The sequence below is a fragment of the Cajanus cajan genome, chromosome 9 (genome assembly GCF_000230855.2).
Source record: "Cajanus cajan strain Asha chromosome 9, NIPB_CcT2T_4, whole genome shotgun sequence".
Taxonomy (NCBI): Eukaryota; Viridiplantae; Streptophyta; class Magnoliopsida; order Fabales; family Fabaceae; genus Cajanus; species Cajanus cajan.
Genome location: NC_138525.1, coordinates 54,172,994 through 54,190,748, shown reverse-complemented (window position 1 = coordinate 54,190,748; position 17,755 = coordinate 54,172,994). Strand labels below are relative to the sequence as shown.

Sequence of the window (17,755 nt, the reverse complement as noted above, 5' to 3'; positions counted from 1 at the left end):
TTTATATAATAAAAAAATCATTATTGTACAAAAAACAATCCAATAACCAAGATAATTAATTTGGTTGATTTATGAAATAAATATTAAATAATTAAGTTGAGAATTAGGAGAAAGACGTTTCAATAATAAATTGTAGAATTTTTTTTATAATACCTAAAAAAATTGTTACAATTTACGACTAGAGTTGTGATAAATTAACAAAAAAGTTTTTAATATTTTTTATAACAATTTGACAGGTCATTACACTTACTATAATTTAGCTATTACACGACGGAAAGATTAAACAACATACAACTAACCTAGGATTATCATGCAACTGTTATATAGACAATCATATAATCTATACATGTATAGAGTAGAAAATATAAAACATAATCTATATCAGATACATAATTATTGTATACAAAATAAACCCTACTTGTGACCAGACATCTATACAAAATCAAGCCACCACCAATGTGACCCTCCACCAACTAACCAAGTCATCCTACTAATCATATCCTATTCTCATGCAAAGTATGATCATTGCAATTTTAACCACAAGGAAAATACAGGATAAACTTGTAAAAGAATTCAACATGTACGACAACAACTTAAATAACAACAGTCATTTGAACAACACAACTTCAACTTATATTCAATTTACCACATATCACTTACAATACAACACATCTTTAACAACTTCAACATTACAACACCATCAACATAGACAACAATAAGCAACTAATATGTCATCACGTATATCAACTACAAAGATCTCTTACAGTAAAAGTGAGTAGTTTAAATGACTAAACACATCGAACAATAACGTTTGACCTATTATAAACATGTTAGGTATAGACAAATTCAGGCTTTTCAAAAAAACCTACTTAACAACTTATTTTGATTTCTCAAGTGTTGTCACTTAAATTAAGAAGTCTAGTACTTTGTTAAGGTAGAACAATTTGGGTATGATCCTACTACGACATTAGCTTATAACATTAAGCTACCTATTGGATTAATCCACTAACTATTATCCAAATATTATGCTCCTCTAATACTCGGTTAGGGACTAAGTCCCTAACCTTACCCACATATAGATACTATATAAAATCTAGAGGGGACAATTTTAAAAATAACTACTTATTTAAAACTCAACTTACTTACTAGTTTCAATTGAGCTTTTAGAGCACCATAACTTATATTCACACCATTAGATATTTTAATTTCTAAAATATTTTGACTTTCCTCTAATTTTTATGTATCTTAACAAAGACATGTATCAATATCACATGCTTAACAACTTAACATCTTAATCAACTATAGTATCATACAACTTCACAACTTATACATCTATCAACTTACATCTTAATAGCATAAACATCATTATACATTATCTCAAACCAATGCATAATGAGCTATCCTCATACAACATTTCATCATCTGTCAACATTAAATCAACTTAACATCATCTTTCAAATCAAGCAACTCATGCCCAACGCCATCTACCAGGTGCTCGACACCATTAAGGTAGAGGACTTCATGTCTCGTCCACATTTGACGCCAAACTACTTGTACCTAACGTGGTTAAGGCAAAGAGCCTTCCATTCTCTCGTGCCTACTATGGCAAAGCTCATGCTTGATTCCAATCAGGTAGTGGGTCTATGCTTGATTCACGCCCGATGTCACTCCATTAGCACTTGATGTGGATCCATGCAAAGATGATTCTCTCTCATCACACCCAACACCATTCAAATCTATGCCCGACGTGATCAAGTTAGACACTATTCCCTCTCCTCACACTCAGTGCCACCAATCTTATGTTCGACATCAAGAAAATGAGAACCTTTGACTTCGAATCACGCCTAATACCATGAATATGACACTCTCTACCCCAACATACATATACAATAATTATAAAAATAAAATTCTTCATCACTGAAAAAACAAATCTCCAACCACATAAGGGTAAAGAGTTCACATTCATAAACTTAATCCAAATAACATGTTAGTGAAATTATAAAGAAATAAAACTGAGTTTTCAAATAGTTTAATGGAAATATAGCATCCTAAACTAAGCCTAGCTATGCTCCGATGTCACATATCCTATCAAAGCATGCCCAATTGAAGCCTAAGCCTCATCACCAACATCCTCATGCTGATGATCACCTACAACACAATTTAAACACATACAAAGAACAACAAGGGAGTGAGAAACATCTCACTTAGGTTCAGGTGTAGAAATAAATGTTAGATAACACACACAACAAACATAAGGCACAAACACAAATCACATGTAAACAATACACATACACAATCAATATCACATGCACACTCATTTATCATGTAATGATGTCATCTCGACTCATAAATGCATGCATGTGGCGCCATACGAAAGTTTCACATTTCTCATCATTTCATCACTGATGACCTAAGGTACACCGAGAATAGTTTGTTACATCACTGGTATGGGGCCTAAGCGACACACCTAGAATAAGTCATTTCATGACATAGCTTGTTACATCACTAGTATGCGGCCTAAGCAACACACCTGGAATAAATCATTTCATCACATAACTTGTTACATCACTAGTATGCGGTCTAAGCGACACACTTGGAATAAATCATTTCATCACATAGCTTGTTACATCATTGATATGCGGCCTAAGCAGCAGACCTGGAATAAATCAATTCATCACATAGCTTGTTACATCATTGGTATGCGACCTAAGCGGTACACTTGGAATAAATCATTTCATCACATAGCTTGTTACATCACTGGTATGAGGCCTAAGTGGCACACCTGGAATAAATCATTTATGCACATGATGCATGTCACACATTCATATTATTTCATCGACTCAACATTTCACTTATCATGTCATATTCACATCATGTCTCATGTCATTTGTTCACATTTCACATAGTCATACTCATAATTGTTCCTCATAAGATTTCGCACAGGAACCCACAGAGCACTCTAATTCATATCAAAACTTGTTTATTTTCAAAATTAATCACATATTCATACATCACATCCAACAAGGATCACAACAGAACAATTAGAAGGCAAAACAGAAAACATTTATATTTTGTCTGTTCCTAGAAGCATACATCAGGCAAGAGATTGGGGGTCAATCCTACTACCCAAAAATTATTCTCACACCCCCGAGCGAGGTTTCTCACTCCTCCCTTACCTGGATAAGCAGAAGACGAAGCTAGAGCAGAATCTGATTGATCTCCTTCTCTTCGTTCTCCTTGGTCTTCAGAGAGTGTGTCTAGGAACAATGCCAGAGTTTGCTATTTATATATTTAAGAAGTGGCCAGAATGGTTCGTTTCAAATCCGGAATGGCCCGTTCTGGACTCATTCGTCATGTGTAAAATTTACATCTAGAATGACCCGTTCTTAAACAGAATGGCCCGTCCTAGAGTTGCGTTTTAACACATAACGACCATGTTTGGAACGACCTGTTCTTAAACCAGAACGGCTCGTTCCCAACTAGGGCTATAAGCCTTTTTAGTAGTTTGGAACGGTCCGTTATAGTTTGGGAACGGCCCGTTTTGGGCTACTAAATCACCCTTATTAGGCTTTGAGCCTTCATATAATATGTGAAAATCAGAGTGTTACAATGAAGGCACACCTAACATGATATCAATTTTTGCACTTATGCAAAACTTGATTTTGTCCAATCTAGTTGAAATGTAGAAAGAATCCAACATGCATTCCAATATATATAATAAATACCACAAACAACACTAAAACAATTTAAAACACATGCATGCAACCATCTCAATATCTAGATTCAACCAATTAACCCAAGAACACCATTTAAGGTTACTCCTTTACAACAAATTTAATTCATAATCTTCATTGATTCAAACATACAATTGATGAATTTAGACCATAAAAATAAGCATTTAACATCAAAGATTCAAACCATAAAACTTCCCTTACCAATAGTCACTCCAAAGATAAGAGAAGAGGAAGAAGAAAAAACTCTCCACATAGTTCCAACTTGAGATCTTCAACTCCTTAAGCTTTGAATATCGTCCTAGTCAAGTGATTCAGCTACAAGACAAGGGATAATAGAATGATTTTAGTTTAGAAAAATGGGGAAGCTCAAGAAAACTCCTCACTAATTTATCTCTAGGATTTTCTAAAAACATGAACTTATGAAATTCATATCTTAAAAAAATTTTAATATACCCTTTTATGAGCTGAGTCAACTTATATAGCTATGTTTGAGACTATCTCAGAAACACCCTAACCCTTAAAGTCTGATAACTTTAAAGTTCTAAAACAACAACACTAACAACTAAAAAAAATAATTTATATAACTAAATTAAAACATAAAAAATTCATAGTGTTGCATTTTTGTCTTTTTTTTTAAGTAAATATATTTTAACCTTTATTGTTTATGATTTTTTTATGTTTTATATTTAAAAAATATATTTTTTATATATATTTTTCCTTTTAATTCTTCATTGCTTCATAAATTTTATCTTAATTTAAATATCTTTTATTCATATGATAACATTCGATTTGATTTTAACAACAATAATAATAATAATAATAATAATAATAATAATAATTATTATTATTATTATTATTATTATTATTATTATTATATACATTAAATATTATTTTCTAAAAAATAAGTTTACAAAACATATTCAAACAAAATTTCTAATCTACATTTTCTAGTACATCGTAAAACTTTTATTTATTTATTTTTAATTTAATTATATTTTAAAAAGTATTTATTCTTCGATAAGAGTATTTTGGCATTTTTTTTATAACAAAATTATTTTTAAGAAATTTCTTAACTTATTATATTTTTAATACACACACATATATATATATATATATATATTAATTTTTAACTTATATTAAATTTATTTTTAAAAATATTATCAATAGTTAAAAATAATCTTATACCATAATATTAATTTTAATATAATTCTAAAATATAATTTATATATTTAAAATATTTATTTATTATTAATTTTAATTATAATATATTGTGTGTATATATATACATATATAATTATTTAGATAAAATTTAATCACATATATATAAAAAAGCATTCTTCTGTAGACTAAATTATCTGTATATTTTAAAATTTTATATTGAATATCTTTTAAACAGTGTTAAATTAAACAAATTAAGTGTATAATAGTGAAATTTTTTTTAAATATATTATATTATTGATATAAAATATTTATTACTTTTGTTAATAATTAATTTTTATTAAAAAATTTGGTTGATCACCTTTAGTATCAAAATAAAAGAATATATTTTACTTCCCCAATATAACACTTGCATCATTTAATAAAAAATAAGCATAATTTATTCTTTTTCTAAATAAAATGAATACTAATATTTACACATCATTTTTATTATATTGCTGTGTATCTTTTAACACAATTATTGTATATTATTATCATTATTATTTTTTATTTGTCTAGAAATTAAATATTAAAAATGAATGAAATATAGAAGCGAATCTCATGCAGTGTTTTGGTACCTAGTTTGGTCAACAGTAACATAGTTGGGTTGGTTGGAAAGGGTGAAAGATTTGTGATTGGGTCAGATACGAGACAATCCAATGGTAATAGATTTTCTGGATAACGCAGATCAAGTGTGACCTTCTACACTCCACATAACTTAAAGCTTCCATTTTTTCTGCTTTTGCATCTCTCTCTCTCTCTCTCTAGAGACACCAAATTACGTAGTTGTGACTTGTGATTGCAGCAATGGGTGTCTCCTTCCTCTCAACTTGCCCTTCTCTGCTTCCACTTGTGGCTTATGATGCACCACCCTCCACCAGATACCAACCTCGTTCAGTAAGTTTCCACTTTTGCAAACTCTACTTGTCTCTCAACACACAATGCAGTTGCAACTCTTGGTTTCCCCCAATTCACAGATGCTGCTATGTTGCATTGTTCATGAATACTGAGAAATGGATTTGGAATTTTGCATTTATTTGACAAAAGAAATGCTCAATCATTTAAGCAATTCAGCTTCAATTGTTGCTTACTTATTTTAAGTCAGTTATTATAAACTTATACCATTGTTTGTTCAATGTGTTCATAGGTGTCCATTTATTGTAGTAAAAGCATAAGCAATGTTAGTGATGAAGAGCAATTCCATTGGAGAAGGAGAGACATTCTCCACTGCGTTGGAGCAACCGTTGGCTTGGTAAGAGCCATTCTACAACAATTTTTTTGGAAAATCCCAAGTGTTCCCTATTTCTTTTCTATTTATTTCTTTATTACTTTTTTTTTGGGTAATATTTCTTTATTACTTTTGAAAGTTCTACCCTTGCTATTTGAAGAGTATGCTTTACAGTGGCCGCAAGTGGGAAACTGTTAAGTTTATGTTCTTACAATGTCATGTTTTTTACATGAATTAACTAGGATATTTGTTCTCATTTAACGATTTAACGATAATGGGATTCATTTGATAATGTGTTATGCTTCCAACTGTTAATTCTGGTCTTGAAACCATGTTATTTGCATTTTGTTCTCTCTTTTTTATTTTCCATATTTGAGGGCTTGCCAAATTTTCTGTGGTTGATGTGGATGGGCTTTAATGGTTCCAGCAACAACGTTACCTAAAATTACTCAGGGTTAGGTGAACTGTGTTCGCTATTTAATTTTCCCAACAACTGTTTTTAATAGCTTACAAAAAGCTCATCCCACCTCCTAGTGTTGGTGGCAGAAGACCTCAGAAGGAGACACCCAATGCTGCAATTACAACTTTCGCAAATACAGACTGAAAGAGCAACTCTGATAACTATAAGATAGCTTTAGCTTATGTAGAGGATGAGTCTCTTATTAACAAAGTAAATAATAAGATCCAGATGTTAGTTAGGTAGCTCATGATGGAGGAAAGTCCAACATAATAACAAAAACTCAATAAAAGTAATATCGCTGTGAAAATTAAACCCCCTACTTGCAAGATCAGTGAGGAGCACCAACAAAATAAAGCAAAATTAGATAATCTAGAGTCTAAACACTCAAGAGACACAGATTTTTAACATGGAAAACTCTTTAATGTAAGGGTAAAAATCATGAGTTGTTCAGACAAAAAAAAACTCTACTATGATCAACAAAAAGTACAAAAAAGTCTTCGAAGAACGCGCCAAACAATGCTTACAATCAGTCAAAATAAATCAAACACAATTGCTTACAAATGAGAAATAAGATGAAAAGTTCCAAAATCTGAGTTGTTTTGTGAGACGTTTTTCTCCCATTCCAGACCTCTTTTCGACGATCCAATCGTTGAAAATAAAGAATCGCGTCCTATGAACCTGCTGTAAAAAATTCAATCTAATCCAATGATGAACTAATCTTTGGTTGCAAATAAAAAATTGCTGTCAGGTGGGTATGCGAACTCGACAACAGAACTTGCCCTCATCTCTGTATATTTTGATGTTGTTCTTTCTTAATGATGAGTCACACTCTTGTCCCTAATCTGATCCCTCTCCACTTGGTTAAGTGAGACATAATAGGCCTACATATTTGAGACTATTTTATACATAGGAAGCAGACCAAAACCCAACAGCTCATATACCTATTAGATGTTTAACAGGAAGCAAAATACAACTAATAAAGGTAAGTCCGATGGATGACAAGTAGCTTATCTGTGCTATGAGATACCTGATGTTAGAAAACAAAAATGAAAATTGAAACACACATCAAACTATAAAAACCTATCAAACCAAAAATGAGAGATAAACAGAAGAAAGTGCTTGCACAAGGAGTTTATTATTTTATACATGTTTGATTTGTAACTTGGAGGCTACATCTAGTCCCAACCCAATGTGGGGTTTTTCCACTATCTTATCACTTAGTGGTCTTTGAATCATCTAGCCTTACCAATTAGTTGCACCATAACTCTTCACCTTGAGCCTCAAAGTCACTCTCCAAGACTACAACCAATATCCCTAGCTCACACTGATGTGTAATAGAATGGAAAATAAATCCAAGAGTGCTTCTCTGGCAGGGTATCTCCTGATAAACCTACAGTACTCCTCTTTAATGTGGCAAAATATATTGTCTGGTTTGTTTTCATCCTGTTCAAGTAGTGCTCATTTATAGAAATTGGACAGTCATTCCAGCATTTTTTTTTGGTGGCTGTACAAGGACAAAATCCAAAAATGGAAGTCTGTCCTTTAATGAGATATTTTCCAAAAGATAGCTTATTAATCTGGCTGCCTTGCTTTTTTTGTACAATATTTAAACATTTCAAGATATTTTGGAAGTGTTAGAGATATTTCACTGGGCTCAAAACTCATTTGGATAAAGATTTTTTTACCAAGAAAAATGCTTATCAGATAGTGCATAGTCTTATCAAGTATCTCATCTAAGTGTTTTTAGACAAAAAATTGCTGCAACTCATATCAGCACAAAGTTGTCGACTCTTGAGTAGATTTATTTCTTACTCTTAGCCATATTTTGTTCATTTTTGTTATCTAATGTAATCTTCTATACATAGGTCCAGCAACTGTCTTTGAAAAGATGCCTGTTTCATTCATTATAAAACATTAACTGATATAGCTTCATTTCTCTTTGATTTGTATGTCAAGATTGTAGTTGCTCATCCTTGAAAAAATGAACATCTCTTCTTCCCATAGCTTCCAGTTTTTCATCTTCTATTATCAATAGATAACTTTGCATAATCTTGCACAGCTATGTCTCAGGTCAAAGATCAAGTGAAATTATCAAAATCCATCAAGTTTTATGTGCTTCTGACCTTCTGTTTTTAGTTCCGAGTTTTGTTTGTTATCATCAGAGTAGTTCAAGTAGGAAGGCTAACACGTTGCACCATCAGATTTGCCTCATGACCAATCCGAATTTTCTGCAGTCAGCATGGAATCCAATGGCTCTTCATATTTGTTGCCTCATTCTGTCTCTGTCATTCATATACCATTGTTTTTTCGAATATCTAATGCAACACTAGTTATTCAGATATAGATACTTAATGGAATACAATATAAGATATGTACTTTGTGGATATGATTGATGTGATGATGAGTTTCGATCAGTTGTATCTGTTTGTAGGAATTGATTGGAAGCTCAGGTTCGCTTGCTGGAATGGCTAATGCTGCTGACTTGATACAGCGCAGGCAGCGTTCTGAATTTCAATGTAAGATCCTTTTGGTCTACATGTTCTTGTGACTATCAGTCATGTCAAATTCTACTGATCTCCCTTCTTGGCTGAGTTTTTCTATTCTTACAGCTCAAGTTAGGCGAACACTTTTTACAGCCATAAAGGTATAATATGCTGACTTACAAACTGTAAAAATTGTTTCTTTGCAGACGATACATTTATCAAACTCCTAGGTGCATTTATTTATTCATCCAGAAAATATAACTCCTGATATGGATATAATCTAATTTAACAAAGAACTGCTTTTCAGGGAAATCCTGATCTTACTCCATCCATACTGAAACTGGCTCTAAATGATGCTTTGACATATGAGAAGGTGAGAAAAACACACAAATGTTTTACCTATTTACCATAATTGTTTTCCATCATTTAAAATGAATATTGATTGGCGTATGCTCAAGTCTGTAGGCAACAAAATCTGGTGGTCCAAATGGCTCTATACGGTTCAGGTACTTCTTTTCGATTTTAAAATTGATGAGATTGTTCCCTATAACTAATAGAACCTAAGGGCCATTTGGTTTGAGAAAATTTTTTTATTTTACTTTTTACTGTTTTCTGAAGTGTATACTGGAAAAAAGTGAAAACAGAAAATGAAAATAGAAAACAATAAAAAAAGTTATTTTCACTATTTCTACACAAAATTCTGAAAAAATGGAAATAAAGTGAAAATATAAAATGTTTTCTTAAGCCAAACGACCCCTTAATAGTTAATATTTTACATTTAATGATGTTAACAAATAATCAGAGGTGGATTCTTTAATTCTCTTTATGAAAACAATGTCTGCTAAATAAGGTACACTGAGATGGTTGTTATTTCTGCATGCCTGCATCCATTAGTCCTACTTTTTTAGGTCTCTCTCTCTCTCTCTCTAAGAATTTTTTTTTTTTGTACTTTCTAAGTTGTGCTTTCTTATTTATTTGTATTGTATCTTAAATTCTGGTTTCGCTAGCAATTTCTGGTTTCCTCCACTTGTATTCATCAGAAATTTCACTTCATTTTACTTACTAATAATCTAATATTATCTCCTTTTTATTTTTCTAATTCTGCCTGAAGTTCAGAAATAGGTAGACCAGAAAATACAGGGCTTTCTGCTGCCGTGAGTTTATTAGAGGAAGCAAAAAAGGAGATAGACTCGTATGCCAAAGGTGGACCCATTTCCTATGCAGATCTGATCCAATATGCAGGTTATACTTTTTATCATCACCTAGTAGAAGCTTAATAGTTATTAACAATATTTTTTTTTCATGTGTATTCTATGTTTCTGTTAAATGTGACCATTTATTTAAAATTATTTTTGATTATGGTAGGTGTAGAAGTTGTGGTTGTGTAGATATGTTCTGATTCCCGACTATTGATTTAATTATTTGTAGCACAAAGTGCTGTCAAGTCTACATTTTTAGCTGCTGCCATTCGCAAATGTGGTGGAAATGAGGAGAAAGGGAATATACTGTACAATGCATACGGATCAAATGGGCAGGTTTGCATATTCTTTACTTATAATCTGCTTAATATCTTTACAGTGGCAATCCTCAAGTGTTTGTTCGATAATATGCTTATAGTATCTTTACTTTAACAAGAAGAAAAATGCTAGTAGAGAGTGTTTTAAAGAATGTGTTAAAGAGAATATACTACTGACATATCTCATTTGCTAATGCATGTGGTTTTTGCTGTGGAACAGTGGGGTTTGTTCGATAAGCAATTTGGTAGGGCTGATGCTCAAGACCCAGATCCAGAGGGGAGAGTTCCAATATGGGAGAAGGCAAGTGTACAGGAAATGAAAGACAAGTTTTCTGCTGTAGGCTTTGGTCCTCGCCAGGTACTTCACATACTTCATCGCTGTTTTTCCTAACTGATATGTAGAAAGGCATACAAACTAAAACATATATGCAGAGTAAAAATTGTGATCTTGACTCATTGGTTCGTATTTTATTGTTGATGTGAAGATACCCTTGTTCCATGACTCAATTGGTTTTATTTTTACCATTTAATGGCCATACAAATGTTCATATATATTAACAATTTTTTTAGTTTCCTTTCCTTCCATTCTTAACGCCTTCAGCTTGCACTAGCTAGTCTTTTCACATTCATTCATGTCATCCTTGCATGTTAGAACTTCTTACTCAAGCTTTGTTCCTTCCCACCTTTTATTGAACACTTCATAGACCCGTTGTGTTTTCACTTTTCTTATTATATTCTTTCATACGACACCGCAGCAGACTTTTGGAATGTCAAAATGGACACTAGACTAGAGGGTTAAATAAATTGAAATGGAAAGTAGTGAAAAAAACATACATCCTTTAGTGCTACCTGTATCATAAAAGGGAAGTTGATATTACTAATTCATTTTCTTTTTTTCGTTCAGGTGGCTGTTTTGTCTGCATTCTTAGGTCCTGATCAAAGTGCAACAGAAACCTTATTGGCCAGTGATCCTGATGTTGCTCCATGGGTTCAGAAATACCAAAGGAGTCGTGAAACAGTCTCTCAGACAGATTATGAGGTAAATTTTTCTTTGTATAGCTCCATCCATGGCAGCAAAGAAGTTCTTGGAGCTTTTGTTTGATTTGAAAATTCACTTTGTTGTTTTCTTTGGTTTCTTTTCTCGATTTTTTTCAGGTTGATCTGATAACCACTTTCACAAAACTGAGTACCTTGGGCCAACAAATCAACTATGAGGCATATACATATGCTCCACCAAAGATTGACATTACCAAACTCAAATTGTAAAACTTATAGTAGAACCATATAATCTTCCTCGGAACAGACCTTGATTTTCTTGTTTTTTAACTGGAAACTTTGACTTTGAATTCATGCACATGGAGTGACTAGTGAGAGAACAATTTTTTTGTTTAAGAATCGATAGCCTCAAAAAATGAATTAACTGTTTGCTGAAAAAATAAAAAATAAAAAATTGTATTTTTGTTTATTTTATTTGGTTTTCATGTTCAAAATTGAATTAAACTGCAAATATACTAATTAGTTTTCTAATTTTATCCCTGGATAAATGCTAATCTTATGAACATATATTTGTATTTTTTTTACGTATATTCCCATTTCTTTTGACAATATTAGGAAATACATGTCATATTTGCTTAAAAGCCTAATATGGAACTATAGAAACTCAGTGTTGAATTTGTTTTTATTTTTATTTATGATTAGAAAATTATTTTTTTGTGTTTCTAAAGTTCTGTAAAGAAACACATTAAAATCTATCATAAATATAGAATCACTGTTTTTATAGGGGGAAAAAAAGTGCACTCATCAAGTTGCGTTAACAGTATTCTCTAACGGAGCTACTACAATGGTCCCAGAATTACGAACCACGAACAAACTGTTGTTTTCAAAATGAACGATTAAAGTGAACGATTCTGTCCTATCTATGATCCATTCGTCGTTTTTTAATGGTGACAACTACAATGGTCCCAAAAAATAAATATTTATTTTATTAAGTAACCAAAAAAAAAAGGCGGTTCTACTACTCTTTTTTTTTTTACTACATATAGCAGAGTTAATCACCTATACACTACTAGTATAAAGTTTTTTTATAATTATCTATACACTGTCAGTATAAAGTTTTTTTTACACTGACAACCAATTATATCATTTAATTATGTCATGTCACTGTTAAAAGTAATTGTGTTTACAGTAACATGACACAATTAAATGATATAATTAATTATCAGTGTAAAAAAATTTTACACGGACAATGTATAGATAATTAACTCTAAAATTTACCCTTACAAGAGAAAACTCAAATTTCATGAATCTAATTTACTCTAAAATTTTACCAATATATTCATCTCATTTATTTTGTATAAAACTTTCTTTTTTATCTTATTTTATTGGATAAATAATACACTATATTACTCCTTTATTTTCTTTCTCTCCGTTAAACAATTAGATAACGTGTATATATATATATATTCTTCCTTTTTCTCTCTATTAAAACTTAAAATTCTGCACATTTATTTTAACCATTTTTCTCCTCTTTTATTCTCTCAAACCTATTTTCTACCTTCCATCTAGTTCCTTTTTCCTTCTAAATAAACATTGTTTGAATACTCTTATTTGGAGGGGTAGAGGAATAATAACTTCCCATAAAATATTTGTTTTTTACAAGTTCACAGAAAAAAAAAAAACAAAAAGTCTTTCGAAAATAAGTTAAACAAGAAACTACAGCGAAACTATTTTCATGCATATTTGAAAAAGATTATTTATCAAATATTTGCATAATTTTAAAAACTTTTTAAAAAATACTGTCAAACAAGCGTCCATTTTTTTTCTTTCTAAAATAACATGGATTTCATCTTGAATACCGGCAGGGGGAAGGGGGTAAGATTATAGAAGATTAAAACTATCAATCCCTTTGCGTAAAGAATCCAGTTATATTATAACATATCTCTGGACATTTCACCAGAAGTGTTTCCTGAAAATTGTTCAACTCAAGCTTATAGTTTAAATAGACAGCCAAAATTTCTTATTAAACCAATGCGTACATCCCCAAATGTATGGGAGTTTTATCTCTAGAAATTTTAAATGTAAATACTGCAAGTGAATTGTGCAGCTATTTAAGATATGCACCACCTACAGTGGGCCTGGGAATGTTCCATTCTCCCTTTGCTCATTCCATCTGTCAACCTGATGCATAGACAAGTTAACGAAAACGGGCTGTTAGCACATGTGTAATTTCAAGATCGGTAGCAGCAGCAGAAAAAAAAAAACTAAAAGAAGATTTGCTTTTGTGAAATGTACTAAAGACATTAAGAATAAAAAATGAAACAAATCAAAATTATATGTATATTTGACCTGATGGCAAATGCTAATGAAAATGTATTCATCAAGCATTCATTTAAAATATCCAAGTTACAGTATACAATAAATTCTACCGAGTGGTTTCTTGTAAGGAAATTCATCTTTTACCCATGAAAATTTTGTACTTTGAAGCCAAGTAACTCACTTTTTGGTTCTAAATGTGAAACTTGAGGTTGGCCTTCACACGTGTTAAAAGAATCAAGACATTTGCCCAAACCACCTAAGACAAGATTCTACCATATTTTCTACAATTGGTAGAAATCCCAACTTTCTCTAACACATTCGTAATTAATCTGAAATAGAATTTAGGTGGGAAAGAGAGAAACAAAAAGACAGAAAGAAGAAGAAAGAAAGGGGAAAAAGGAAGAACAGAAAAGAGATGATAGAGAGAAAGAGGACAGAAACAGAGATCAAAGAAACCGCGCACTGTACTTCTATTATCATTCAGTCTTTTCTAAATAAAAAAGCCATGCTTTATTTAAAGGCAGCTACCCAACAGCCATAAAATCCTAACAGACAGTAGCTAACTAACTAACAATCTAACATTCTTTTCTTATTTATATTTACATATTAGAATCATATCTATCAAGGATTCCCACTCATTAAATGTTATCTCTATTACATTGAGTTTATTCTGTTGTTAATGCTTCACAAGCCAATCAAGTGTGGCTTTTCTATTCAATAAACAAAAAATATGGTTCTAATCATTTAATAAAATGAAGATCTTCATATATAGTACTTTATCAGGTAACTGAAGCATGGTTTATCTGAGAAGGAATATTGAACATCTCAAAGATCTCATAAACTAAATCCAAGTGGTTAAGCCACACGAGTTGAACAATGAAGGAATAATAAAATGTTAAAAGATGGCACGGAGATGAAATAAGACGACAGAAATTAGCTTTTACATTTATAATTTAAAACTATGAGGGTCCAAAGTATCATGCATCTATCAATATACAGGAACTCCCTCTAATCTCTTTATACACAAGAAGAACTTCCTCTCCATAAGGCAACCATACATATTTAATAAAATAATAACTATAGTTATTTGTCATTTTTCATAGATGTTTCCTATCTTTCAATATTTCTGATTTAGAATTAAGACAAATATCATGAGAAGTGGATAAGAAGCAAAAAAATTCTAAAATTGTAGCATACTAGATGAATTTCCTTACAAGATTTTATTTTACTAGTAAAAGCAATTCCATTTCCGTGAAAAAGAACACAATAGGACCATAAACGGATGGAAATTTGACATTAGCAAAAAGATGTCAGTATGTAAATAAATCTTATTAGACAAGCAGACCCTACTGCTTAGCACTTAGCAGATATTCCACAATGTTCAATGTTTAAAATACATACCCATTCACCGGGGCAAAGAGAACGATAATATTTAGCAAACTTGTCACATTCTGATGCACCGTCTCCCTTGGCAGCTATACATCTGCACAAGTGTTTTGAAGCTTAAAATAAAGGAATAGTGTGTGAACAACGAGCTCAGTAGAAATAAAAGCTAAGTATGACTTACCGATGATATTCAATGTAACGGGTAAAGCAATGCCTGGTTTGATTTGTAGTTGGAAAACGGAAATCGGCTGGGGCAGTTTCAAGCTGGAAAATAATAGCACAAATATGAACAAATTGACACAACAAGTATCAACCTTGCTTATCATGTTCTCAAGTACCAATTCTAGACGAGTGATTCAATTAAATAAATGTCACCTTAATTTCAGGGGTCTCTTCAGCTGCATCTTCATTTCCAGAATTTTCTTCAGCATTTCCACTACTTTGCTCTTCGGTGTTTTCTTCAGCAGCAGGAGGAGGGGTGACTTCACTGCTTTCCTGAGCAACTGCAGGGGCAACAGGAGTTACTGCTTCCACAATTTTCTCAGCCACAGATTCCCCAGAAGCAGCCTCCTTTGGGTTTTCAACTTCGTTGACTTCAACAGGTTTTTCAGTCACAACTGTCTTCTCCTGCTTGTCATTCACATAATATTGCTGCAAAGTCAAGAAAACTTTTGTCACTATCTTCATCTCACACTCTATATGACAAACAGACCCATAATCAAAGTGTTAAAGAACATCAAGGCATAAAACAATATTTTTTGAGCTGAAGAAATTGCAGGAAAAGGTCAACCCAGCCTATCCAAAAAGAAAGAAGCTAGCAGCTTATCATACCTCAGCAGTGTTGTACCTATTGAGTTTTCGATATCCATGACATGGAGTTCATATAAATGATTTATCATCCACAATGAATAACACACTGACAACTTCATTATTTAAATGACTAAGCATACATACATGAAACCTGCAAAATCCCCAATGTCGTATTCTCTTCCTAGTATCAAGTCCTTTTGTCATTTTCATATAATATAAGCCGAATAAAATCATGGCAGATTGAAGTACAATGGAACGCGAGATTAATAACATTTCGGTTGATTCAAAATCCCAATAGCAGCGACTAAAATTCATCCCTACCGTATTTACTCGTTTAAGGGCTTTTTTTTTTTTTTTTTTTTTTTATCCAAAATCATTCTGCACATGCCAGGATTGATTGAGAAAATTGAAAAATTTTAACTCTTCTGTTGACAAAAACTGGCTCTTTACGTAGACAACCATAAAACATATCTATAATTACAGTTCAAAGTGATTTTACATTATCATCCAAATAAAAATGAATTCTTACATAATAAATCAATTTTAAACCTCAATTCCACCAAAACCTAAAACAAAAGACCCTAGAATAACGTTATTCGACCAAAACAGAGGCTGAATTTTGCGCCCATGATATAGATCAGGCTTAAAACTTTCGGTAGATATAACATATAAGAAAATGTGAATAATTCCATTAAGCTCAATAAGGCACATTAAAAAACACTACGCTACCATAAAAATGAGTACAGATTGAAACCTAATCAAAATTAGGTTGAAAGTACTCCAGTCCAGATTGTGAATTAACTAAATCAAGGTCAGATTTGTAATTTCCCTATAATGAATGAAATCGAAGATTGTGGAAGCGGAATTGAAAGGGGAAAAGAGATAGGAAGAATAACAGTACCTCGGCGAGAGATTGAGATTTGTCGGCAGCAGTTTCCGCCATTGATGGTGACGGCTGGCTACAACACGAGAAGAGAGGATTGGAGTGTTGTAGGTCAAAACTCTGAAAGCTATGATGCTTTGTGTTCGTGCCCTATCGTGTATTTGTGTAAGATTTCCGCTTAAAATATTCCGAAGGGTCCAGAAAAATATTAAATTAAATTATTTTTATATTTAATATTGTTTTTCGTTCAGGAAAATAAATTATTCTTTAATTTGGTTCTTACATTAAAAAAAACATTTTGATTTATGTGCTTATAGATTTTCATGGTAGATCCATCGTATTTGGTTATAAAAATATAGAATATGTTCACGGTAAATATAAAGTAATACGGTTGTGTGGTTAGGAAATATGATGTACCAAGAAAACAAATCAATCTTTTACATTCAGTTTGATTCAATTTATTGGTTTACTTAACAAATTATTTTTGTGTTTTTTAAATAAATAGAACCTAATAATCAACGAGTTATAATCAGTCTTTGAAAAATGATATATGATGATAAATAATATAGTAAAAAGAAGCGACACATGCCTCTTAAAAAAAATTATTACAAACATTCATGGTTAATCTCACAAACTCGTACTTTAATATTGGAGAATTTATAATTTATTTAGAATAAAATGTCGTATTGTATTTTTTTTATTTTATTTAGAGGAAGAAGACTTATTTCATTTTATTTGTAATA

General features: G+C 31.7%; 2 protein-coding genes across 3 annotated transcripts; one reads left to right on the top strand and one right to left on the bottom strand.

Moving 5' to 3' along the window:
• The first annotated feature begins 5,604 nt into the window (after positions 1-5,604).
• TL29 (ascorbate peroxidase 4) lies at positions 5,605-12,083 on the top strand. Of its 2 annotated transcripts, XM_020384671.3 has the most exons (11): positions 5,605-5,828; positions 6,079-6,183; positions 9,051-9,135; positions 9,229-9,263; positions 9,410-9,475; positions 9,568-9,608; positions 10,214-10,344; positions 10,531-10,637; positions 10,839-10,976; positions 11,523-11,657; positions 11,774-12,083. In XM_020384671.3, exons 1-11 carry the CDS (start codon positions 5,739-5,741, stop codon positions 11,882-11,884), a joined length of 1,044 nt encoding a protein of 347 aa, XP_020240260.1. In that variant the 5' UTR covers positions 5,605-5,738; the 3' UTR covers positions 11,885-12,083. The 2 variants fall into 2 exon arrangements, with proteins under 2 accessions (XP_020240260.1, XP_020240264.1); XM_020384675.3 differs by lacking the exon at positions 5,605-5,828 and having other exon boundaries at positions 6,092-6,183; positions 9,035-9,135.
• Positions 12,084-13,522: 1,439 nt separating this feature from the next.
• Positions 13,523-17,190, bottom strand: LOC109806419 (uncharacterized). Its single transcript, XM_020368816.3, has 5 exons — positions 17,031-17,190; positions 15,695-15,970; positions 15,501-15,583; positions 15,335-15,416; positions 13,523-13,795 (listed from the first exon to the last, which is right to left on the bottom strand). The coding sequence occupies exons 1-5, from the start codon at positions 17,070-17,072 to the stop codon at positions 13,742-13,744; spliced, it is 537 nt and encodes a 178-aa protein (XP_020224405.1). The 5' UTR covers positions 17,073-17,190; the 3' UTR covers positions 13,523-13,741.
• Positions 17,191-17,755: the final 565 nt, after the last annotated feature.

Bases quoted from the DNA above. Each gene is read 5' to 3' on its own strand.
- TL29 (XM_020384671.3), top strand. From the start codon at position 5,739: ATGGGTGTCTCCTTCCTCTCAACTTGCCCTTCTCTGCTTCCACTTGTG. The intron at 9,264-9,409 runs GTATAATATGCT...ACTGCTTTTCAG, and splicing joins CACTTTTTACAGCCATAAAG to GGAAATCCTGATCTTACTCC. The intron at 10,638-10,838 runs GTTTGCATATTC...GCTGTGGAACAG, and splicing joins CATACGGATCAAATGGGCAG to TGGGGTTTGTTCGATAAGCA.
- LOC109806419 (XM_020368816.3), bottom strand. From the start codon at position 17,072: ATGGCGGAAACTGCTGCCGACAAATCTCAATCTCTCGCCGAG. The intron at 15,971-17,030 runs GTACTGTTATTC...TTGACTTTGCAG, and splicing joins AATCTCAATCTCTCGCCGAG to CAATATTATGTGAATGACAA. The intron at 13,796-15,334 runs GTATGTATTTTA...TCTATGCATCAG, and splicing joins CTCTTTGCCCCGGTGAATGG to GTTGACAGATGGAATGAGCA.